At 36.9% G+C, this 25,064-nt stretch overlaps 1 protein-coding gene across 7 annotated transcripts in view; it reads left to right on the plus strand.

Annotated features, from left to right (window-relative positions):
- MPDZ (multiple PDZ domain crumbs cell polarity complex component) overlaps positions 1-25,064 on the plus strand; it is a 170,091-nt gene that overhangs the window by 115,183 nt on the left and 29,844 nt on the right. For 4 of the 7 annotated variants that reach the window (XM_047767639.1, XM_047767644.1, XM_047767641.1 and 1 more), the window contains 9 exons: positions 2,003-2,095; positions 8,466-8,643; positions 11,463-11,573; positions 16,061-16,159; positions 16,899-16,970; positions 19,667-19,829; positions 21,866-22,062; positions 23,189-23,280; positions 23,497-23,587. In XM_047767639.1, coding sequence (XP_047623595.1) covers positions 2,003-2,095; positions 8,466-8,643; positions 11,463-11,573; positions 16,061-16,159; positions 16,899-16,970; positions 19,667-19,829; positions 21,866-22,062; positions 23,189-23,280; positions 23,497-23,587 — 1,096 coding nt within the window. The remainder of the gene's footprint in view (positions 1-2,002; positions 2,096-8,465; positions 8,644-11,462; positions 11,574-16,060; positions 16,160-16,898; positions 16,971-19,666; positions 19,830-21,865; positions 22,063-23,188; positions 23,281-23,496; positions 23,588-25,064) is intronic. The other 3 variants (XM_047767642.1, XM_047767645.1, XM_047767646.1) reach the window with 3 other exon arrangements.

Raw genomic sequence — 25,064 nt, forward strand, 5'->3', positions numbered from 1 at the left:
TGGCCTCAATTCAGGTCTCGACTCTGCACCTTTACTATGTGACCTTGTGCCAGCTTCTGGCATCTTAATGCAGATATAGGGTGAATTAGTTATTATAAGTGACAGACATTTCATTGATATTCAACAATCAGACACAGGTGCAATGAAGACTAATTCATTCTTGGCTGACTGAGTGCAGGAGGAACAGAACCGGTCCATTCTGCTCTTTGGAGCACTCAACATGAATCCCACAAACCCCACTCTAAGACAGATAGAGATAATCAGCACATTTATAAGAGCATATCTGTGTTAGTGAAATGATTTGAGATTGGAGAATCATTTAAAGAGAACAGGGCTTTGTATCTGAAGACTTTGGCTATTCATCCTTTCCCAACTCAAAATGAAGCAACATGTGATGCAGTGTGTGTGTGTTTCTGTCTGAGTAGCTTCCCCAGGTTAGGCTTTAGGGGAAAGAACTGAATATTTTAGGGACTCTTCTAAGTTCTCCTTCTCATCCATATTCTATGCCTGCTTTTTCTGTCCTCTTCTCTCCAGTGGTGTTTCCGAGGGTTAGGCCTTTGTTTCCCCTCTCTGCCTTGAGTCTTCTGGATCGAGCTTCACTCAGGCTGTTTAGTTCTCAGTCAGCTTCTTACTATTGTTTTAAAAAGCTTCTTTTGGATCCCGGCAGTCTTGTCTCACTGTCAGGACTAGGCTGTGGGAATCTCAGCCTCATTCAGAGCCTCCTTCCTCTGTTTACACAGGAGGGGAATTCAATCACACAACTGATGGGCAGGGACCACAAGCAAGTGAATTTCCTTTTAACGGATGAAAGACAAAAATCTAACATTCAGTTCAAAGAAAGAATGAGATTTCAAGGATAGCCTGGACAGTCGTTTGGCAGAAATATTGGGAAACACGTTCAAACACAAATGGTTTATCAGATTAGATGACATCTGATCTAAAAATCTAAAGATGATATAATTTGACAGATGGAACCCGCGCCACAGCAGCAGCCCAAGCCATTATAGTGAAAATGCTGGATCCGTCACCCACTGCACCGCAAGAGAACTTCAAACATATTCTTTCTTTAGATTTTTACAGTTTCTATAAAAAACAACTTTAAACATTTATTGAGATAGAATTTGTAAAACCTCTATTTGCAAAAGAATATGTGGACATATTTCTTAAGAAATCCAATTGTTACTCACAGCGTCAGGCTACACCATAATTGATTTAACTATTCTCTATTGCCCTTACAATGCCATTTATTGATGTGACATGTACTTTGGAAAACCAAACTATTTCGTGACAAGGTTATTATTTTATAGTTTTATTTATACTCACTTAACAGATTGGGTGCATTTTGTTATATGCCTGCCATTTGGCAAGATCTGAATTCCTACGGAAACTGAAAACTGTCCTTGAACATGAGGGCATTCTGAACTGCTTCCTGTAAGGCGAATTCTGTGTCTGGCTCCTTTAGATGGGCTAAAGCTGGACCCTAAGCATTTTCCATCTGTCTTCAAAAGTTGAAGGGAAAGCACTGGTGCATTCTGAAGAAGCAGAGATACTGTACTCCTGCCATACTTGATAAGTTCTTTCAGGCCAGGGATCAGTCAGGGCTGTGCAAGCTTATCACCCACATGGTGCTTCTACCTTCTTGCATGTGGTAAGCATTTAAGAAATACTTGTTGCACAGTTGTCCTTTAAAAATTCTGGCATTTGTTCCCTTTTGTTCATTCCTTTCCTTTATTCATCCATGTTTCATTAGGAAAGAAACAGACTAGGCAAGATTCTTTGTGTTCAGCTCTATCATAGATGATTGATTCTAATACAGTGCTCTTATTTTGTTTAATCATGTTTCACTTTCCCTTTAATGTAAAATGTTACTTAATCAGCCAAGTATGGTGAAAATACAAAGCAATTTATTTTTAGCTGAAACAATAATAAAGTACATATAATGCAACCTTGCATGGTTTTAGTAGGACTTTGGAGTACACACTGTGTAACTCTTTTTTAACAGAGACATTCCAGAGCTACCAGAACGAGAAGAAGGAGAGGGGGAAGAAAGTGAACTTCAAAATGCAGCATACAGCAATTGGAATCAGCCCAGGCGGTAAGGACTATTTCTGCCTCCTGCCTACTCAGTGTTTAAAGATAGGGAGGGGTGGTTTCAAGTACTGGATTACAGCTTGCTACTGTGACTCTGAGCAAGCTGTTTAATATCTCTTACCCTCCACTTCTTCATGTGCACAGTAGAGAAGATACTGTGCATCACACAAGCTTAAAATCCTGTATTCTGGGATTGGGCACATGTGGGGATGAAATAAAATTAATTAGAGAAAAGTATGCATAATTAGAATAGGTCATTTTTTTTCTCTCGAGTTGATCTTAGATATACCACCAAATGTTAAATTCGTTCTAGCATTTGTAGAAACTAGATAGTTAAACATATATTCAAAATGTACCTGTAAACATCTTATCATAGGCTGCAGGAATTCTAACCCATGCTCTGTCTAGAATGAATTTCATATATAATAGAAAAGACAGTTTTCATAAATATGCTCAGATAAACCACTACATATCACTAAAGTGTATTTTCATGTTCATGCCAAGTAGAATGAAATTCAGTTTAATAAGAATTCATTGAGTCCTGATTATGGACCCAGATGAGAGGCAGATTATTTCGTGAATAACAGGGAAGTGCAAGACATAAATTCTGCCTTTAAGAAAGCTCTTGTGTATTTGGAAGGTGAGATGTATAGACACACAAAATAATGAAAAATGTACCTATTTTGCATTAAGCATATAATCATTGTGTGCTTTCTCTAAACAGATCTAAAGGTGACCGTCACAAAGTTGTCTTTTATGTAGTAAATACTTAATATTTATCCAACAACAAATAAATAAAATTCTCAAGACAAAATTTTTCTACTCTGGAAATGTGTAATACAGTTTGATGATTTTCTTTGCTCACAAATGAACTTGTCCCTGCAGCCATCACATTTAAACATTTTGTAGGTTGGGTCACATTTCAAAGTATAGGAAACGTTTTTTGTTGCTTTCACAAAACCAGTAAGCATTTCCAGCCATCTCAAGTGACTTTTTTATTTTAATTCTTTAAATGCTATTTAGGCTGCTTAAAGAAATCAGGATCTCTCTACATTATTACCCATGTTGAGAATATAAGTGCTGGATCTATGGCAGAAGCTGTATTATAAGATGTTAAGTTTCTTATTTATTTGAAGATAGAGTAAGTTAGATGGAATTATCTTTATTAGATTGAGTTATACATATATATAAAGCCATTAAAGGAATGAAATTCTGCTATTTGTAGCAATATGGATGAATCTCGAGAATATTATGCTAAGTGATAGAGAAAGACAAATACTGTATTATATCACTTATATGTGGGACCTGAAAATTAAACAGATGTGTATACAAAACAGAAACAGACTCACAGAGAAAACAAACTAGTGGTTATCAAAGGGGGAAGAAGGTGGGGGTTAAATTAGGGTTAAGAGAAAGAGGTACAAACGACTCCATAAAAATGGATAAGTAGCAAGGATATATTATACAGCACAGGGAATTATGGCCATTATCTTGTAATGACTTTTAATGGAGTATGATCTGTAAAAATATTGAAAAACTATGCTGTACTTCTGACACTAATATGCAAAATCAACTATACTTCATTTTAAAAGAAACATTTTTGAAATAGTAATATCTTTTTTATTTAAAAAATTAAGAAAACATTAAACCTTTACACTTGGGGAAGAATTTAATGAATTCAGTATCATAATGCATGTGAAGTCCTTAGTACAGAGTGAGCACTCAGTGGTCGCCGTTAGTGGTTATCATCATCTTCATCATCATTACATAGAATAAAGCAGATAAAAAATGTTGAGCACGGGACTCATTGTGGAATTTTCTTGAGAGGTGGAATTGGGTATAACTTCTGGACCAGAAGAATTTAACACATTCAACCTTGATTTTAACCTTCACATCAGCCTAAGAGATTTCTGTAAAGGTAGTAACTAATTTACAGTGTGGAACTTCCATAAATCTTAAAGAAGGTACTCTGCCCTCATTAACCTATAATAAAGCCCTAAAGAACTTTTGGGGCAAAGTTCATAGAAGTTCATGAGGAAACCTACCAAAATAAGCAGATCTTTTAGTAAATGAGGAACAAGTGTTATGAATATGCTTAAAAATATTGGGAACCTGCTATAACATTCTTACATGTAGTCAGGAAAAATTTACTTTGTGTGGAAATAGAGAAAATTTTTTTTAGCCAAGTGTAAATTTTAAGATTATAAATAACCTGTGTTACATCCTCCTTGGCTGTGATTTTCTTTCTTTCTTTCTTTCTTTTTCCTGGGCTTTTAGCATGTTGCTTAGTTTTTTTATTTTTTAAAGTTTTATTGAAGTATAGTTGATTTACTAGGTTGTGATAATTTCTATTGTACAACAGCGATTCAGTTATACATATACACATATCCATTCTCTTTCATATTCTTTTCCTACATAGATTATCCCAGAATATTGGGTTGAGTTCTCTGTGCTGTACAGCATGTACATGAAGCATTGTACCATATATACTGTATGTATCATTTGCCAGCTTTCTTACTTTTGTCTTAAGCCAATGTCTTGGAGATGTAGTTTGTTGATACTTAAATATCTAATTCATTCAGTTTACTTGTTGCAGTGCATTTCAGTATATGAATATACCAGTTTATTCTCACATTGATGATTGAGTAGTTAACATTTATCCATTATTAGAACAATTCTGTTCGGTAAATATATCTACATTCTTATACTTATGGATGAGAATTTATCTAGGTATATATCCAAAAGTAGAATTTCTGGCTCATGCATTTAACTGTATTATTTACTAGAAATTGTCAAATTACTTTTTCAGTTGGCTACACCAATTTTAACTTCTATTTCCAGTAAATGAAAGTTTCCTTTTCCCCATATTGTTGTTACCACATCACATGATCATTTTTAAACAAGTTTTTGTCAACCTAATGGATAGAAAATGGTACGTTATCTTACAAACAATGTATAAGCCTAACAGAATAGAGCTGCTGGGGAACGCATTTGCTCATTTGTCGTATGGGTTGAATATTACATCTTAGGTTATTTCAGTTATCATATTTTTAGTCATCACAATAATAGTAATCAGAGATTTGTTGATTGCTCCATATGCACCAAAGCTTTGTTTTGCATGTTGCATGTATTCATTAATTTAATCCTCACAGCAACTCTGTGATGGAGAGACTCTATTGGCTCTATTTCCCAGCTCAGGAAAGTAAAAGAGATTGAAGAAGTTTCAGAGGGTCACACCATTGCTAAGGAGCAAAAGGGCAGCCTTGGTTCAGAGTTCAGGCAGCCTAGCCTCAGAGTTCTGTTTTGCCTTTGCTTTTCTGAATTTCACTCTTTAAACCTGTGTTCTCAAGAAAGGCTGCTATTTTTTTCTGCAAAACCAGCTTTGCACAAATTCTATAAAATTTTTCTTTCCTAGGTCTCTCTTTTTCTTTCCATGGAATGTTTTTCATGTTCTGTTCTGTGAATACTGAGTCTGATTCCTCAGCTCTGTGGTTATTTTGGCAGCTCTTGTCTTGGATTACCTTCTCTGATGTTTTAAGGAGTATATTTTGAAAACGCTTTAAGGGGTATATTCGGCTGTCTGTGCCAAATCCTAGGGAAGCATACGGTGCTAGTATCCAGAGGCTGTTTGACCTCCCTGTGCCTTTTTCTTTGTAAAATGGGGCTGACAGGAGCATCGGCCAAATAGGGATTATTTGATAATTAAATAAAAGTATATGGAACTCAGAGATAAATACTGAGCATATGAGAAGCCCTTCATAAGTGTTTGCTGCTGCTATCTTTAGTAACCAAGAAATCATAAAAACCACTTTCTTATTTATACCAACCACAAAGAATCCTAGGAGACAAGTTCTTTCATTATGTCTTTGATTTTTTTTCCTTTTGAAAAAAGAGAGGAGAATTCCCACCTGTGTATTCTGAATTCTTAAATATTGAAGACAATGGCTGACTCTACTGACTTTAGTACTTTACCATCCATTTTACCTTAGGAACAGGAAGAAATTGGTTCTGTAATAGAATTCCTAGAATGAAAGAAAATGATGAATAGGATTTTAACTAATTTAAGCTATTCACACACATATATTATGTTCAAGAATCATGGTGAGACTCTTTTAATGTAAACAAGTAGATCTCTAGGATGATAGAGTTCTAGTAAAGAAAAAGGGGCTGACAAAGAAAAGGTTTGTTTCATCATCTACCTTCATCTGACCAGTTGTCCACCCCCTCACTCCACCCATAGGGCTCCTTTATCACCAGTCTTTTTTACCTCTCTCACTGCATAGGAGTCCTAAATCCAACCTTTTCTTTCCTCTAGGAGCACCTTAATTGCCAAGGTTAAGGGCATGTGGGACCATGCTTTCATCCCCTTTCTGATGTCTGGCACTGGCTCCCTCCCTGCAGTGGGGAGCAGATTGCAGTCTTATTTACCTGTCTCAGAACTCTTTGCTCTCTTTCTCTGTTTGCTTCCCCTAGTTGAGCTGCTCCCTCTTCTTTGCCAGACACCTCGCTGCATATCACCTTACTCTTCTATTCCAGCCTTTTCATGAGACATGTACTTTGAATTCATCCTTAGCTCTGACAGCTAATTGTTGGATATAAGCTCAAGCGTTTCTTACGTGGGTAGAGTAACTGGTCAAGGAAGGGGCAGTAGCAAGTGCCAAGTCCCCAAGGCAGGAGAGCATGTCTGATGAACTTAAGGAACAGCAGAAAGATGAGTGGTAGCTGGAGTGGAGAGCTGTTTGAAATGCGTTTAGGAGGTGGTGGTGGGATCACATCACCGAGGGTCTTATTAGCAATTTCTCCACATGCCCTGTTAGTTACTAGGTCTCGTTGACCAGACAGACTTCTGCAGAGGAAAGCTTCTGACCTACTGCATGCAGAAATGCACAAACTTGATTGGGTTGCTAAGCTTAGAAGCTGCCATCTGTCTGAGGGTAGCTGAATTTTTCAATGTCTACAATAATAGAGCTTCTGGAAAATGGTCCTTTTACATTCATCTGTGCCCCAGCCAGGAGCATAAATCCAGTATTTACTTGTAACAGATCAAGTAGCTTGATCTGTTAGCTTCAGAAACACATTAGTATTTATCAGACCCTATAAAGCACATAATTATAAAAATACTTGAAATAATCATGTCTTACTACTTGTGAAACCTTAACTGAGCAAATAATATTTGCAAAAATTAACATATATAATGATATTTTATTTCTTTGAATTAAAAATATATTTTTTATTTTTGAACTATTTGAACCATATTTAAATGTACAGGTCAGTGGCATTAAGTATGTTCACATTGTTGTGTAACCATCACCACCATCCATTTGGGATTTTTTTTCATCTTGCAAAACTGAAACACTGTACCCATCAAATAATAACTCCTCATTCCCTTCTGCCTTCATCTTCTAGCAACTACCATTCTACTTTGTGTTTCTATGGGTTTGACTACTCTAGGTACATCATATAAGTGGAATCATAGAGGATTTTCCCTTTATTTCACTTAGCTGGCTAATCTCATTTAGCATAATGTTGTCACAGTTGATCTGTGTCCTAGCACGTCAGAATTTCCTTTCTTTTTGAAGGCTGAATAATATTCCATTGTATTTATATACTGTTTTATTAACTCATTTGTACATGGACACTTGGTTTGCTTCCACTTTTTGGCTGTTGTGAATAACATTTTTATGAACATGGTTGTATACAATGTCTTTAAGACCTTGCTTTGAATTCTTTTGGGTGTATTCTTAGGAATGGAATTGCCAGATCATATGGTAATTCTATTTTTAATTTTTTTAGAAACTTCCATACTTTTTCCCATAACAGTTGCAGCATTTCACATTGCTACCTACAGTGCACAAGTCTAGTTTCTCCATAGTCTCTACAGTTTCTTCTTGCCAGCATTTACTTTCTGTTTTTTAATATTAGCCATCCTACTGCATGTGAGGTGGTATTTCTTAGTAGTTTTGATTTCCCTAATGATCTGTGATGTTGAGCATTTTGTCAGGTGCACTTATTCACTGTTTGTATATAGTCTCAAGAGAAATGTCTATTCAAGTCCTTTGCCCGTGTTTTGATTGGGTCGTTTCTTTTGTTGGTGGTGAGTTTTAAAGGTTCTCCATGTATTCTGGATATTAATCCCTTACCAGATATGTAATTTGCAAACTTTTTTTCACTCTGTGGGTTGCCATTTTACTCTCTTAATGGTACCTTTTGATGAACAAAAGCCTTTAATTGTGTCGACGTCCAGTTTGTCGATTTTTCCTTGTGTTGCATTGCCGTTGGTGTCATAATTCAAGAAATCATTGCCAAACCCAATGTTATGAGGCTTTCTCTCTGTATTTTCTTATGAAAGTTTAAAATGTTATTTCTTTTTATAGGGTTGAACTTTGGCGAGAACCAAGCAAGTCCCTGGGCATCAGCATTGTTGGTGGACGAGGGATGGGGAGTCGTCTAAGCAATGGTGAAGTGATGAGGGGCATTTTCATCAAACATGTTCTTGAAGATAGTCCAGCTGGCAAAAACGGAACCTTGAAACCTGGAGATAGAATAGTAGAGGTACCCTCCAGTGAGCTTTCTGTGCTAAAATTATCTACCTGGCCCATCCTCTCTACCATAGGAATCATCATCTTCACACTGACCCAACATTAGAGTAAAATACATTTGTCCTTAAAGCATTTATTCCTTACTTGTTTGCTTTCATCCATATCCATAATTCTTCTCATAATTCCACCATCCATATGGTGACAAATTATATATCAGTGTACAGACCGATGTTTGGAGGTATAATCAACCCTTTTAAAAAAAATTGGCCTTGAGATAAAATAATTTAAGTTTTAATTATTTTAAAAGAACAAAGCAAACTTTATATATTATGACATACACAAATATAAATAAATATACACAAAATGTGTATGTCATAATTAAAGCCTCAAATGAGATTTTTAAGAAATGGTTAAATGTTTTTAGCGACATATTTTTCCCCAAGTGGGTCTTTTGGGTAAAATTATTTTATGCTAAGATCCTTATTGCCTTTTATATGACTGTCCCCCACTCCCCATCCCTGCCAGTCCAGGCTTGGCTTCTCCTCCATCTCAGTGCTGTGCCCATCACCCATTCATCACTGAGGGTTGTGTGTTCGCACACGCGTATGTATGTATGTATGCACGTGGGTGTACACGTGTGTGAGTACTGTGTTATGTGTGAGAGAGAAGCATTTGAGCAAAATGTACCTAATCCCTTAATTCAAAGCTAAGTTTAATATTTTAAAAAGACTCTTCTCTCATGAGTCCCTCATTTACTCAACAAATATTTCTGGAGCAGCTGTTGTGTTCCAGGTGCTTTAACAGGCTCTGGGCATGCCACAGTAGATAAAACACTGTGCCTGCCTGTCAAGCGGGACATACTTGACGAGTAATCAAGTCCCTTCCGAGCAGTGTGATGAATTATTTGATCGGCATAATCATAGTTTTAGTTAAGAGGGTAGAGGAAGGGGATCTGACCCAGATTTGCTGACTTGTCAGGATTTAGACAATAGGCTAAAAGAGACAGCTTCCATCTAGAAACAGATCACTTTGTTTCTATAACAACCATTATTTTTGCTTGATACAAGTGATTGTCTTTGATTTTCTAAATCCATATAACTTAATCACTCAAGTGACTTAATTTTGTAGAAGAAGGTTATATGTATCAGCCACAACTTTAAAATGAACATTTTGGGCATTGAAGCATTTATTCCTTTATTGATTATCTCTGAGAAGTGAAGAAAGAAGAAGCTTGAGACTTGAGAGAAAGCAAGGGCCATGTTGGGTGGGTTTTTTTTTCCCCCCTTCTGGCCATTTATAAAAATGATGGGCTTGTAAATATCTTCCTTCTTCTTTACCTTTCCTTAGATATCTTAGTCCTCTTTCACAGAATTCTTGTAGTGAAAATGCTACATAAAATTTCTAATTTAAAGTTATCACAAGGCATTTTATTTTATGAATCCTTCACTATTAAATACTCTGACCTAAATAGGAAAAGCAAGAAATGTTTATAATTATTTGAAGAAAGAATTAATCAGTTTGCACCAAATTGTTGTTTCAGTGTGATAAGAGAGGTAAAGCATCCCTTCCAAATGGAAAAGAAAATATTTGGGGTATGTGGTAAAATACTCTGCTGTTCAGCAGTGGTTTGTTGAGTGCTATTATGTACAGGGGCTTTTTTTCGGTAAATAGTAATAAACCTTTGGCCTCTGTAATCCTAGGGATTCTTGAACATGTTCCTTCTAAGAGTTTCTGAAAATGTGTGTAAACTGGAAGTCTACACGCCTGTGAAGTATTCTTTTCTAAGTGTAGAGTTCTTTGGACTTGAGCGAAGATATTTAATATCCTGTTAAATTTTCCCACTAATGGAATATGTAGTAAACATAAATACTTTGATTCCGTAAAAAGTTAGAATATCATTTTTAGTATTTACTGAAAGAGATGTTATTTCATCTAAGTATCAACTTGAAGGACGTTTTCAATTAAATGTAATTCTTTTAAAGATGATAATGTTCTATGCAGAGATCTAATAATTTTCTTTTTCAGATTGTGTCCTCTGATTTTGCTGTTTTGTTGTATCTACCATTCTGTGGTAATTGGAAATGATAAAATAACAGTAGTATCCTATAGTTTTCTGGCAGGATTAGTATTTGGCCTTTCACACTACTTTCCTTCCTATTCATATAGTGCCTAAACTGAGCTGATCATCACCCAGGCCGGCCCTGCGCAATAAAAAGTTACAAAATAGCTTTCATTTTCAAGCTCTTTATATTAGAATTACTAACAAATAAGCACAATTTCTTGGCTTTCAGCTCCTGTCCTGTGTACTGCAAAGATTCTTTTGCAAGACTAACCTTATCATAACCTGATTTTTCCATACATCAGAATTTTGTTTTTAACTTCAGGCCTCCCTGTGCAGAGAGAAATACAAAAAGCATCACCCACTCACTTCCTAAACTTCTCTGTAATGAATTGGAAGAAAATTTATACAGTGACTTTCCTGATGAAGACAGAGCTGCCAGGCAGTCCCCTTATATTACTGCCTCGATGATGCCAGTTTATTAATTTAAAGGAACAACTGGGCAGTGTAAGGGAAGCAGAAGCATAGCCTTTATTTGAACTTCTGATTATTTCAGTTGGTGATTGGAGGCAGAAATCTTTGTCCAAAACAAGGGATCTCAAATCTGCTGGAGTGATGAAAAGTTCTGGAGCCTCACAAGTAGCCTCAATTATTTTTGACTCTGAGACAGCTTTTCCAGAAGTCTTACCCAGGATCCTCAAAACTCCAGATCCACAAATTGTTCTGTTGTTCTATAGCTTCTTGAAATGTTAAGCTGAGGCCTTCCATTGCAGGTGGATGGAATGGACCTCAGAGATGCAAGCCATGAACAAGCTGTGGAAGCCATTCGGAAAGCAGGCAACCCTGTAGTCTTTATGGTACAGAGCATTATAAACAGACCAAGGGTAAGCAAACACAGAGGGCAAGGTAGGCCTATCCAAACAGTGTTCACCCTGGAATCCAGTGTATCCAGGGCCCACGTGTCTCTAGGATCTCTGATCTCTGATCCTAGAGAGTCTCAAAATCTCAAAATCTCAGGAGACTTTTTAAAAGTTTGTTTTTCTTTTCTTTTCTTTTTTTGATTGAGTTGTCCTGGAAACTCTTTCAACCGTGTTTAACAAACAGTTGAAACCTGTTGAAAACACACAGAAGTAGGAGTCCCTGGTGGCCAAAGGCGTCTTGATCGATAATTATTAGTGTTCATTACCGTCATAAAACATCTAAGTTGTTAAGAGGGATGTGGTGTAGTTATTCAGGTTAACAGTTTGTGGCCTCTACTGTTAAGTCCCTTCGAAGCATGAGAAGAGTACATTTTCTTTATCAATTTATTCTCTAGGCAGAATTTTCGGCTTATGCAACCCCATAATTTCCTGTGGATTGTCTTTAATGTATTTATCTACCCCAGTGAACATGAACTTTCCACATGGTGGATTTTGTTTATCTCTGTGTTTATATACCAGTGATTTCACAACTGCAGTCCCTTAGCCACAGTCACTATACAGCTCTCATCACTATGTAGCCCCTGATGAACAGAGACCTGTGAATCCATTTTACCATCAATGATCACAAATGAAATGGCTTTCAAAAGAATTTGAGAAAGTCTAACCACATTTAGCGAATGTGGTTGATGGCAAGATACTAAGTGAGGCTTTGTGTATCTGATATGCCCAAATGCTGCTGAAGATGAAAACTATGCCAAGAGTTTACAACTGTTTTTTTTTGTTTCTTCTTTATGCCTTGGTGGAATTTTTTTTTTTCCTGTATAGCAGCTATTAAATGTATTTGAGCCACATATTCCTTTGAAAGTTCTTCAGATTTACTGCAAGTTTTGCTTAGCATGTCATGTCAGGAGTTTCCTAAATGTCCTGAGTCTCATAGAGAGGTTCGACTTGTGGGTTTAAGAACCCTGTCATACTGATTCTCTTTGAAGTACCTGCTTATTAGCCTTTAGGGTTTATTGTCTTTATTAAAAGAAAATGTTAACATGTGAGGAAAGTGAAAAGAATCATTTAAAACTTAAAATATGTAGTTTTATGCATATAATACATTTAATTTTAATTTTTGAAAGTAAAATTTTAACATAGCAGCACTCAAATGATGGGAGAAGTATAGCAAACAGCTCCATAGTAGACAAGATCACTAAAAGGAACTTGCCAAGATTCTGTGCCCTGGAAAACAAAGTGACCAGATTTATCCCATCGGTTTTTCCTTTTGTTGTCAAGACAGGTGTAGCTCTGGTCTGAGTTCCCTGGAGGGAGTGAATTAGTAGTTCTTAAAGTAAGCAGTTATCTTCACATCTGCAGTTCTTAATCATTCAGTTGTTTATTGTTAGGTGATAATTATCCATTCAGATGAGAAAATCTGGCAAATGGTAGGGCTGCATCATCCTGCATTCTTTTCAAATGCTATTCAGTTTGTTTAAATAACTACAGATCTTTCTACATTTGTTTCCATTTGTTGTGTTAAACATAGACACAGCATGATAATGTTGGTAAATGGCTGTTTAAGTTAAGCTATTTTTTGTGTGGGAGTGGGGTTTATTCCTTTTTTATATTATTTTCAATTTCCAACTTCATAACATTTTAGGACAAGACTACAAACTGCTGAATAGGATTCTCAGTATTACTTTTAAAAATTAAACAGCAAACATTTCTTTCAATGCCAGTCACGTTTTCTAATGTGCTGGGAAGATATGTTCTCTTGCACCTGCAAAATATTCTTACTATCTGAAGTATACTGAAGTCTGATTTATAGCAATTATTCCAGAATAAATCTTGCTTAGAATGACGTGTAGTCAAATTATACACAACAGGGTTTAGGACATGCTACCCTAAAATACAGCACTTTGACATGTTGAATATTTAAAATCAAGTTGTTTGAGGAAAGTCAGGTGCTGGAAGGACTCTGACCTCCCCCTTCTCCCCTGAAACAGGTCCTAAGACTCCTGAGAGGTACACTCCCTGTGCCTGGAGGAAAGGAGCATCCTTACCTCCAGAAGAGTAGGAACCCTGAGAGGAATCTGACAGACAGGTCTTGCTGTGTTCCCCCTTGACTACAGTTAGTTATACTAGTTTGTCTTATCCTATTTTCCCCAACTTTCTACTGTTCACCAGACCTCCTATAAAAACACTCAGCCTTAACCATTTTTTTCTGATCTTCATTTCCTTTTGAGGGCTCCCTGTCATGCAAAACTTACATGAAATTGATGTGGGTGCTTTTCTCTTACTAATTTGTTTTTGTTACAGAGATCCAGCCAAGAATCTAAATGGTAGAGGAAAGATATTTTTCTTCCCATACATACATATTTTGCTTTGGGAAATTAGAATTAATTTTGCATTTAAAATGAACTATCCTTTGTTTTCAGTGATTTACTTCCCTGTGGAAATAATCATGTCTCCAGTAATCTAAAGGAAAAAAATTACAAATAAGTAAACATATTATTTGTGGGTATAATAAAGCTTCAAGAAAATCTTACACGTGGACTGAAAAGCTGGTCTGTTTGGCTCTTAAACTGTTCAGGAATTAGAACTTCCCAGAACTAGTCCTGATAATTCCACCAATGTGAGACTTCACAGTTGAACCTGTCCACATTGTCCTGTTAAAGAGTGGGCCCCAGTGATACCGGCCAGAGGTTGATTTTGTATCCCTGTGTTTCTTCTCAGTTAGTAATATTTCTATTTTTATCAGCCATTGGGACTATGAACACAGGTTTCATCACTGATTTTTTAATAAGAAATGTAGCCCATTTCTATAAATCTTTTCCTAATAATAGAGTGATCTACTGTTTGATTTGCTGTGCTCCTCCTGTACCTTTATCCTCTTCTATCAGGGCCAAATTCTAATCCTATAAGAGCTGCAAGTTTAAAAAACAAAAAGCAAAGCTAAAGGGGGAAAAAAAAAAGTTCTTAAAATATCCCATTTCTTGCCAGTATGATTTTGCTTTATATTGTTCTACAGAATTATAAGGGAAATGTAAGATCTAACAAATCTCTGCACGAGGATGAGAAATAACCTCTGCCTTCCATAGCACTGCGTTATTTTGCCTAGGATATGATTTTAATCTCTGTCTAGTCATTTCTTCCACCTTAATAAATGGTCATGTCTTCTGGCATTGGTGATCTTCTCTTTTGTAAAGCAGGAGTTGACATTTTAAACTGAAAAGCAGAGAGAGAGTTGAGATGAGCAGAAATGTCACTGTGCCCATCTTTTACCCATCTTCCTTCTGTAGGAAAAACATTGCAGGAAGAGCAGATTGAAAGGGTAATGTGGCATAAGCCATAGTGCAGGGGAACTGTATGAGGGGAGTCATTGCAGTGTTGTCTCCTACAAGGGGTGTCATGTGACAGCCTCTCCTACTCTCAGTGCCTGCCAGTTGGGCGTTTTTAGAGAGAAGTAACACAAACATTCAATTAGAGCCAAAATGAATGTTAAATGTCTGCAATTTCCCTTAAAAGATACAGTCAATAAAAGAAAAAGATAGCAGTGTGAAAAAGAGAAGAATTTATTGTGCTAAGGAAATTACTTTTCTTTTTTCTTTCTTTCTTTCTTTTTTTTTAAACTATAAAAATGCTTCATTCTATCTGGCAGTCATCCTGCCTGTAATACGTATATTCAGTTCCAATAGTCCAAGTTCAGGGCATATCACAAGCAGGCCACAAAATCTATGAGAACATTCTCAGGCAGGACTTCAAATATTACCCAACGCCTCATAAATTCCCCAGTAATATAGAAACTTTTACAGGGAATTTTAAAAAAATACATACTATCTCCACAAAAAGGGGGCAGAAATAGAGAACACCACTTACAGGGGTTCATTTCTTTTAATGTTGATTTTGTTTTTAAAATTCAAGAATACTATTAATGTGAAGCAGCCTTAATATTGAGTCAATGTACAGAAAGTTTCCTTACTGGGAAGCAAGATAAAAGAACACTGAAGGTTACCAATGAACTAGTAGACAAATGTTTAATTTGCATTTTGCAGCAGATAAACTTTTTTCACTTTACCAAAAAAGCATAATATGCTTTTAAATGTAAGTTAAAAAAAACTTGTATGGTTTTAATTTTGAAGCATACTTATTGATATACATGGAACTTAATATAAGTGGGGGCAGCATATGTGTATCTCTGTCAGTGATAGTGAAAACATATAGTGAAAAAAAAAGGAATTTGGGATCAGTTTGACAGAATTGGTTCCTCTGTGTTTTGTGGTCAGGTTTGGGTGTGGATTCAGGTTGCTAGAGGAATCATTAGTTTTAGACCATTTGCTAAGATGTTATTCATTACGAGATCTAACTGGATGTAGTGTTGCAGAACTATTTAAATCAGTAAGTACTTTGTCCTTATAACTAAGTTGTTTTCTATTGCGTTCAGCGCCTCTTATGTTTCCTTTTAGAAATCCCCTTTGCCTTCCTTGCCGCACAACCTTTACCCTAAGTACAACTTCAGCAGCACTAACCCATTTGCTGATTCTCTTCAGTTCACCGCTGACAAGGTTGGATAATGCCCATTGTCTTGCCATTGCCTTTTGCCAATGTTTTGTTCTTTGTTACCACTGTGCCTTTGTCCCAATTCACTGTTGACTAAATTTGGGCAAAGAAAAAAAACCAAAAACAACTGTGTGTTTGGAGTGGGCATGCAAATCCTTGCTTAAGCAATTTTCTTGCCAGAGCCTATTCATTTTTATAGCTTAATTAGATGGCCCTTATGAAGAATGAGTGAGAATCGTGAGTCCAATGCCTTTCCCATATTTTGGTGTGAGTTGAATTTTCAGAGATTTAAATATTTGTTAGTTGCAAAAGGTAGGAGCCACTTTCACACATACTTTCTTTAAAACCCTGTATTGGTTTAAATCCTTCTCTGACTTATTATACAGGGTGGTCCTAGAAGCTCTTTTATTAGTTAATCATGCCACACATAATTCTTTATGTGCAGGAGACTGTTGCCTATTCATAAAGTGTGTCCATGTAAATGCCTGATCAGAAAATGTGGCACTGTGTCAACATTTGTAAATCTATACTTGGATATTCTCATATTCTTATGAAATTATAAATCCAAAATTGAAACAAAATCTTAAAAGAACGTGTATGCTATAATTTGATCATAAAAGGAAGAAAGCTGTTAACTGTTTCCTTCAGGAAGCATTTTATGAATATTCATTGGGTTTTTATGTTATTGTAATATGGATAACCAAAGATGCTATATCTGAAGGAATATGTTTTCTGTTGCTGTAGGAATTACAGAATCCAAGTAGAGTTATCTTCAGTTGTTCCCCAACTAACCCCTTTGCTCCCACACCATTTAAGGTTTGTCTTAGTGTGAAATTTTCACAAGTAGGTGGGTGTGTTACAGTGTATGTTATACTTGTATATGTGTATGTTACACTTGTATATGTACATGAAACTTGTGCGTGTACATGGCATGGAGTGATTTCAAGTACACTTTGCATTTTTGCCAGTGAAGGGTAAATGATCTTTGTTAAAGAGTTCTTTTTTCACAGATAAATTTTAAGAAGTGTCAACAGCAAGCTAAGTTACACTATCTCAATAAGAACGAACCTTTCAGGGGCAATAAAATAGAACACCTAGTTACCCAGTTAGTAAATGCAGGCCTGTATTGGCTTGATGATTAATCAGGTATGTTAGGATACCGTTTGAATTTATTCTTAGTATGAAAATGTGCCAAAGTAAGATTCTGAATAGTTTTCAGACATGCAGGTCTTGTTTGTTTTTAAAGAAAACAGCTCAGAAAAGTTATGTAGCAAGTAAGATCTATAAACTTTGCATCCACAAATTTATTAAAATATGACAAGTTTATGGAGTTCCTGTTAAGGCTTAGGGGGTTAAGAACCAGACCAGTAACCATGAAGATGTGGGTTTGATCCCTGGCCTTGCTCAGTGGGCTAAGGGTACAGCATTGCCTTGAGCTGTGGTATAGGTTGCAAATGTGGCTTAGATTCAGTGTTGCTGTTCCTGGCATAGGCTATCAGCTGCAGCTCCATTTTGACCCCTAGCCTGGGAACTTACATATGCTACAGGTATGTCCCCCCCCCAAAAAAGAAAAAGAATTATGTCAAGTTTAAATTAGATTTTGTTCCACTTTTTACAAATGAAATGGGTTTAATTCATGCCTCCTCACATTTTCTGTTGTTAGGTAATTTTTTAAAAATTTTTAACCAGAAATTAACAGAACACTGCAAGCCAGCTTAAATGGAAAAAAATAGAAATTATATCAAACTAAAAAAAAAATTTTAACCAGAAAAATTCTAAATTACTTGTTTCTCCCTACCTTAGTATGTTTAATGAACCTCCATTTGATCAAATGAAGTTTTTATTTGTTTGTATTTATTTTACATTATTAATTTGAGAGTTTCATGGCACAGCATTTGGGAAGATAACAAGGATTTTGTTTGCATTAGTAATTTTTGTCTATTTGGCCAATCGGTGTGTAAACTGAACATTTTAATGCAGCACATTCTGTACTTGAAAATCTGTTGCCCATAAGTGTCTATCAATCAGCTTACCTGTGCTTTGCCAGAAAAATATTAATTCATGTTATTAGGATTGTTTTTGGAATAGGTTAGAATCCTGAAGTGCTTTCTGAATTATCAAAGTAAGATTACATTCAGTGCCATATGGTTTTAGTTTTAGGTATATATTTTTGATTCTTTAGAGTAATTAGTAAATCCTAAGTTTAATGCATACCTGCCATTTAGTGTGTTCTGTAAGAAATATTTTTAAATTACAATCTTTTTCAAGATATACACAACAAAAATGAAACAATGTATGTATTTTTTGTATAGAAAAAGGTAAAATAAGGAAGGAAAAATACAGGCTAACGGTATCAGGGAAATCCTCCCACCAGGGTTAGAACTTTTAGCTGGGTATCTCTGACCCTTGAATTAGGTACTTTCTGTCTTACTATGGAAATTGAAGGAGACAGCATGATATCATGGAACGTGTATTGGATTATGTTAAGAATCAAGCAGAAAAAAGTCTAGTTTCACTGTGTGATTCTGAACAAAGTCTTTAACTTCTCGTAGCCTTAGGTTATTCGTCTGCAAAATTAGTAAAATGAACTCAGTGACTTCATTTTAAAGTTAGAAAGTTAAGAGCCTTTCTAATTCTAATATTCTGCTTGATAACCTATAATATAAGAACTTGATCAACTCTGTTTCAATTAAAGAAAAAAAAAGAATTTGATGCCACATCCCTTTTTTGGAAGTAAGACCTGTAGTCCTAAGTGATAGCAAATATACCAACCACACTTTGGGTGTGTATAAAGTAGTCACCCCTGCTTTCCCATTTACCTTTTGGGCTACCTTGACAAGGAAGCAATGGTGTTTTTCCTTAAAATCATCCCCTCAGATCTGTGTTCTGTGAATTTGTGTGCTCTCTTCTAACAGACTGCCTCCCTGGTAGATGAACTTGCATGTGCAGTGCTGCAGTGCTTATTTTCATAAATTTGTTGAGAGTCATTTGGAGAGAGGATTCGGGTAGCAATTAAAAAAAAAAGTCTCTACATATAGTCTTATAAGCTTTGAACTGTTTCATTTGGTTATTTGATTAACTTTGTTAATATATTTTTTTCAAGACCCCAAAATCTTGCCCAGATAACTTTTGAATTAGAAATTTATTTTCTAAAAAAGAAATTTTGTGCAACTTCCCATCTTAAGTAATGTTAAGGGATTTATTTTCCAAAAAGGGAATTTTATACAACTTTACATTTTAAATTATGTAAGCCTTCAAATCAAATAATTCTTCACCTTAAAATACCACATAACTGTTTAGTGGATTGTACTCTTGAACATACTGTTTTGTTTAGTGTATTTCAACTTTACCTGAATCCTGTCTGCCATTCTTATCTATGCATATTTTCCCATTATTTAATGTGACAGTTATCATAAAGCTAATTTTTTTGTTTTCAACATTACAGTCGTTTCTTTTCTGTGTTTTCCTTCCATAGACTGCACATATTCACTGCATTCTTCTTGTTCCCACAGGCGCCCAGTCAGTCGGAATCTGAGCCGGAAAAGGCTCCTCTGTGCAGTGTGCCTCCACCCCCTTCTTCAGCATTTGCAGAAACAAGTGGGGATCATGCACAGTCGTCTGCAAACAAAGTCTCAGAAGATGTGGACAAAGAGGATGAGTTTGGTTACAGCTGGAGTAAGTTGTCTTTTTGAAATGCATTGAATTATTAGAGGTTTCTCAAGTCTTATGCCCTGTATGAATGAGTACATTCCCCATTTAGGTACAAACACTGCTGTCTTGTGTGGCAAAAATTATTGTTTGTTGTGCTTGAATACAGTACACATTCCCGAGGCATGAAATCATGTTCTTCCTTTAAAAAAAAAAATCTGCATTCCTGTTCAATCCCACTTTGCAATTTGTATGAGGATTGAGGAAGGCAGAGCACTTCCCCAGAAACTGGTATTGAACCAGCTGTCTCATTGTCTTGACCAAGTCATTGTCTCCCTCTAGGCTTCAGATTCCTCACTGTAAAATATCTTTGTTGTTGCTGCTAGACAATGTTGAACTTAGGTATTTTCTCTGCTAAGGTGGTAACATATATAATTGTTGAGGCAAACATTTAGGGCATTTGGCCAGTTGTTTAACTGTCTCTAAGTTCCAGCCTGGGGGGGTTACCCCCTTTTATAGAGTGCAGTTCCTATCTCAAGCTTCTAACAGTGAATTAGACAGCTTCTGAGGAGCCGTAAGCCCAGTGTCTGATACATAGAAAGCATTCAAAGGCAGCTGTTATTAGGGTCATGGAAAAGTCTTTGTTTCCCAAGGAAACAAGCCATTTTACAGGGAAATATTAAAAATTCAGACCAAAGTTATATGTCAGTGCTTTAAAAAGTTTCATTTAAAAAATGTTACTATTTCCCTTAAGAATGCTATGCTATATGCTTTTAGGAAGTACAGAGTATAAAATTTGTGCTGCTAAACTGTAGAAGGAGAATCAGGAAATGTTCATTTATGAAATTGATGCAGTTAAGAATCAATATCTAATACATGGCATTAGCCCTTTAGTAACATTTTCTAAGAGGTGATTTGTATAGTTTGTAGCTTTCTCAGACTTTTTCTGATGAAGTTAGAACATTTTGCTAATCCATCAAGGTGGCCAGTAATTTACTCTGAGGAAACATGAAATGAAATGTTTAATTTATCAATTGCTGTGTCACAAGCTATCTCAAAACTTAATGGCTTAAGAAAACAAGTTATTCATAATCTATCAAGGTGTTGTGGTTGATCAGGCTCAGCTGGGCTGGGCCTCTTGGATAGCTCACTCACATGGCTGGCAATTATATTGCTTCTAGCGAGTCATTCATCTGGGCCTGAGGGACCTGTATGTGACCTTGCCCTCTCAGATTAAAGAATGAGGGCTGGGAGTTCCCTCTGTGGCTCAGTGGAGACAAACCCAACTAGTATCTGTGAGGACATAGGTTCCATCCCTGCCCTTGCCCAGTGGGTTAAGAATCCGGCATTGCCGTAAGCTGTGGGGTAGGTCACAGACGTGGCTCAGATCTGGCATTGCTGTGGCTGTGGTATAGGCCAGCTGCTGCAATTTTGATCTGACCCCTAGCCTGGGAACTTCCATATGCCCCTGGTTTGGGCCTAATAAATAAAATTATCTCTTGAACATGTGGGATGGGAGATATGAATTGTCTCATCTAATTAGAACAGATCCATCATTTTGTCCTGACCCGATGGCACAGTGCAGTAAGAAAACCCATTCCTTTTATTCTGGATCTGTGACAAAGCACCATCCAACATGATGTGACACACAAGTGGAGATTTTTCTTTGGGAAAAGAGCTACCACTTACCAGTAAAGACAAATCCTTTGGATGTTTTGTTCTCTATAAACGATAAAGTAACTTTCTGTTTTAATCACAATCTTTGGAGAGTTTGTTAATGTGAATGACTTTTTGAAGCCTGATCACCCCAGGTGAACTGATTAATTAGACACTATACTTTATGCATCCTAGATACAGAGAGATTCCTCAGAGTTTGGGTGCTCCAGGAAACCAGTCTTGAAGCCTAGATGGCTGGTTGGTTCAACTTTTCTTAATTGCTAAAGATTACATATTGGTACAAATAATGCCCTTATGATGCCATTCTAAATTACCTTCCATAGTAAGGCACCTAGCTGTGAATTAGTTCTGACTACCTGTGGGTTTTTTGTCCTTGTTGTATGTAGAAAGTATCAGAGAGCGTTATGGAACCCTAACAGGAGAGCTACATATGATTGAACTGGAGAAAGGTCGTAGTGGTTTGGGTCTGAGTCTTGCTGGGAACAAAGACCGATCCAGGATGAGTGTTTTTATAGTGGGGATTGATCCAAATGGAGCCGCTGGGAAAGACGGTCGATTGCAGATTGCAGATGAGCTTCTAGAGGTAAGTTCTTGGGGAAGACACTGGATTTGCTCTCACTGAATTGGTGCAATGGAACCATCAGTTTCAAGAAAATCCACCTGGGTCTCATATGATGACTGAGAAAACTATCTCTTGCCTAATAAAATAGATGCGTTGCAGCAAATTTGGCTCAAAACCAAATTTCTTCTAAGTGCAGCTCATGTTCCCATTAACTTCCATTAAAAGTTTGTGACTATGTAGCACCAGAAACAGTTTTTGCCCAAAGAGAGTAGTAAAGATCACACTTCAAAAACATTTTTTTGTGTGCTGCATTTTTATTAGGAGCTTTAGAAAAACCAAATGACCAATCACTCCCCCAGTAATGTGTCTGATCCACTGGACCTTCTAGAAGGTTGAATCCCTAATGGTAGAAATGATGGGAGTAGGGTGTGTGGGGTCAATGTTAAGGCTAAATAACAAAAACAGTAATCCAGCCCACCAAACGAAATAAATGTGTGGACCAGTCTTTATAGTGTTTTGAATTGTATTTGCTTGATGTGTTTGTCCTTGCCTCTTGCTGGCTGGGATCCACAAGTCTTTGCACAGCTTTAATGCTCCTCCCCACGCTGTGTGTGCGTCCCTACTGGCTGGGAAGGCTCAGTCAGCAGTGTCTAAATGGCAGGATGCCTGGCAGTTTCCCTCAGGTACTGTGCTGCTTGAGCATATTCTGTTGCCCAAACCATGAATCCACTGTGTTGCTTCTTCCAGTGGCTGTTCCCAGGGCTTGAGTTTTGAGACTAATTAGGACCTGTGACAGTAGGGGACTTCCCAGGATGAGATATAGGGGTCACAGGTGCTTCCACAGAGCCCCTGCTTGGTACAAAGCACACTAGCAGCTCACTGCCTGCCCAGAAGTTGGCACTCTGCTCTCCTATAGTGAGTCTAAGAGGTGCCTCTTAGCCCGTGGAAACCAAACTACATGCATGATATTTTAATACTGGCTTTAAACATGAGCTTTTCTTTATTCAGCATTACAGTCATGTTCATGTTCTGGGAAGGAAGATATATATAACATTTTAAAGGAAGAAAAAATGTGCCTTCCATTAGATAGGATGAAAAACATGAAAGTAAAATTCTTAGCTCAGTGAATAATTTTTATTTCTCGTAGATCAATGGTCAAATTTTATATGGAAGAAGTCATCAGAATGCTTCATCAATCATTAAATGTGCCCCTTCTAAAGTAAAAATAATTTTTATCAGGTGAGCATTTTCCTTTTCTGGTGTTAAATTTTTTTCTTAGCCTTACAATTTTGAGTTCTTTTGAATGAAAATAAAACATTTATAAATATGTGAATATTGTAGTTCCAGGTGTTTGAGGCTACAGAGTTTTCTGTAATAATCTGAGCCTTCAGGCTAAAGAATGAAAATAATATGAATGGATAGGATATGATAGATCAATGCTTTTTTTTCTTTTAGAAATAAAGATGCAGTGAGTCAGATGGCTGTATGTCCTGGGCATGCAGTGGAACCTTTGCCTCCTACCTCAGAGAATCTTCAAAATAAGGAGGTATGTAGCTTGTGGTTGTTTATCTGGGAAGATTTCACTGATACACCATTTATTCAGTTTATAGTTATAGAACCCTTAGAGGGATATAAAAAATAAGAGGAGTTCCTGTTGTGGCACAGCAGAAATGAGGATGCAGGTTAGATCCCTGGACCCTCTCAGTGGTTAAGGATCCAGGGTTGCTGTGAGCTGCGGTGTAGGTCACAGACGTGGCTCAGATCCTCTGTTGCTGTGGCTCTGGTGTAGGCCAGCAGCTCTAGTTCCAATTCTACCCCTAGCCTGGGAACTTCCATATACCTCAGGTGCGGCCCTAAAAAGCAAAAAATAAATAAATAAGCCATAGCCTTGATCTCCAAGGAGTTTATAATTTAGATAAGAAACACTCATGTAGATAAGCCCACAACTTACATGAAGGTTGCTAGTAAAGTCTGCATACAGAATAATGAAAGTAGAAAGGAGTTGACAATTTTATCTCTGGAGAGAAAGTGATAAGACTTTATAGGAGAGGTTACACATGATATATTATGTTGGAAGTAGAAGACTTGGGGGATATAAACATTCCAAGCAGAGGGCATGGATTGAAGCATGGCCTGGAGGCTCTGGCAAATGTAGAGCATTGAACATTGCCAAGCATTCCTGAACAGTGGGAAGCAGGCACAGTTAGGATCAGATCATGGAGATCATGACACACACTTTGTCTTGGAGGACATATCTTTGCAAACTCAAAGAATGAGAATTGTAGTTTTAAAAATTTCTCTGGCAGTGGCGCAGAGAAAAATCGTAGGTTGCAGTGCAGAGAAGTTAATTTAAATGGAGTAAGAAACTTACTGGAGTAGTTTAGAGGATAGATAATGAGGGTCTGAACTAATACCAAAAAAAAGAAAAAAAATGAATAATGGTTACATCAGGTCTTTAGGACCCAAACTGACATTACTTTATCCCTAACTAAATAAATCCAGTGAGGAAAAATGAGTGGTTGAAAATTTATGTATCCAACAAAAATTTATTGAGCATCTGCCTTATACCTGGTATTGTCTTTTGGGTTGAGACTAGGCTGGTAAATGAAACAGACAAGATGTATCAGGCTTCTAGATGTCTGACTTAGTGACTTGATAGATGGCCAACTTTCATCACCAAAATAGAAAAAATAAGAAAAGGAGGTATTTGTGAAAAAACAACAAAAAAACTTCTCTCTGAGGAAGCTTGAGAATGACATGCCTGTTGGAAAGCCTGGTCCAAGTGTCATTTGGTCTAGAGCTTAGCATTGCATTCCCACAGATGCTGGCTTGGCGTTGTTAGCCATGGCAGCTTATGGGAAACACTGAGAAAAGACTAAGGCCAAGGTCAGAATTATGCAGCATTAGCAGTGAGTAGGAAGCCTAACAGAAAGGTCAGAGATGAAGAAGAAGGTGGTGTGTTATAAAGCAGCTGAGGGGAGCCCAGTGAGAAGGGGTATATTCCACAGCCTTGACTACCTTGA

This window comes from Phacochoerus africanus, chromosome 2, assembly GCF_016906955.1.
Source record: "Phacochoerus africanus isolate WHEZ1 chromosome 2, ROS_Pafr_v1, whole genome shotgun sequence".
In the NCBI taxonomy this organism is placed as follows: Eukaryota; Metazoa; Chordata; class Mammalia; order Artiodactyla; family Suidae; genus Phacochoerus; species Phacochoerus africanus.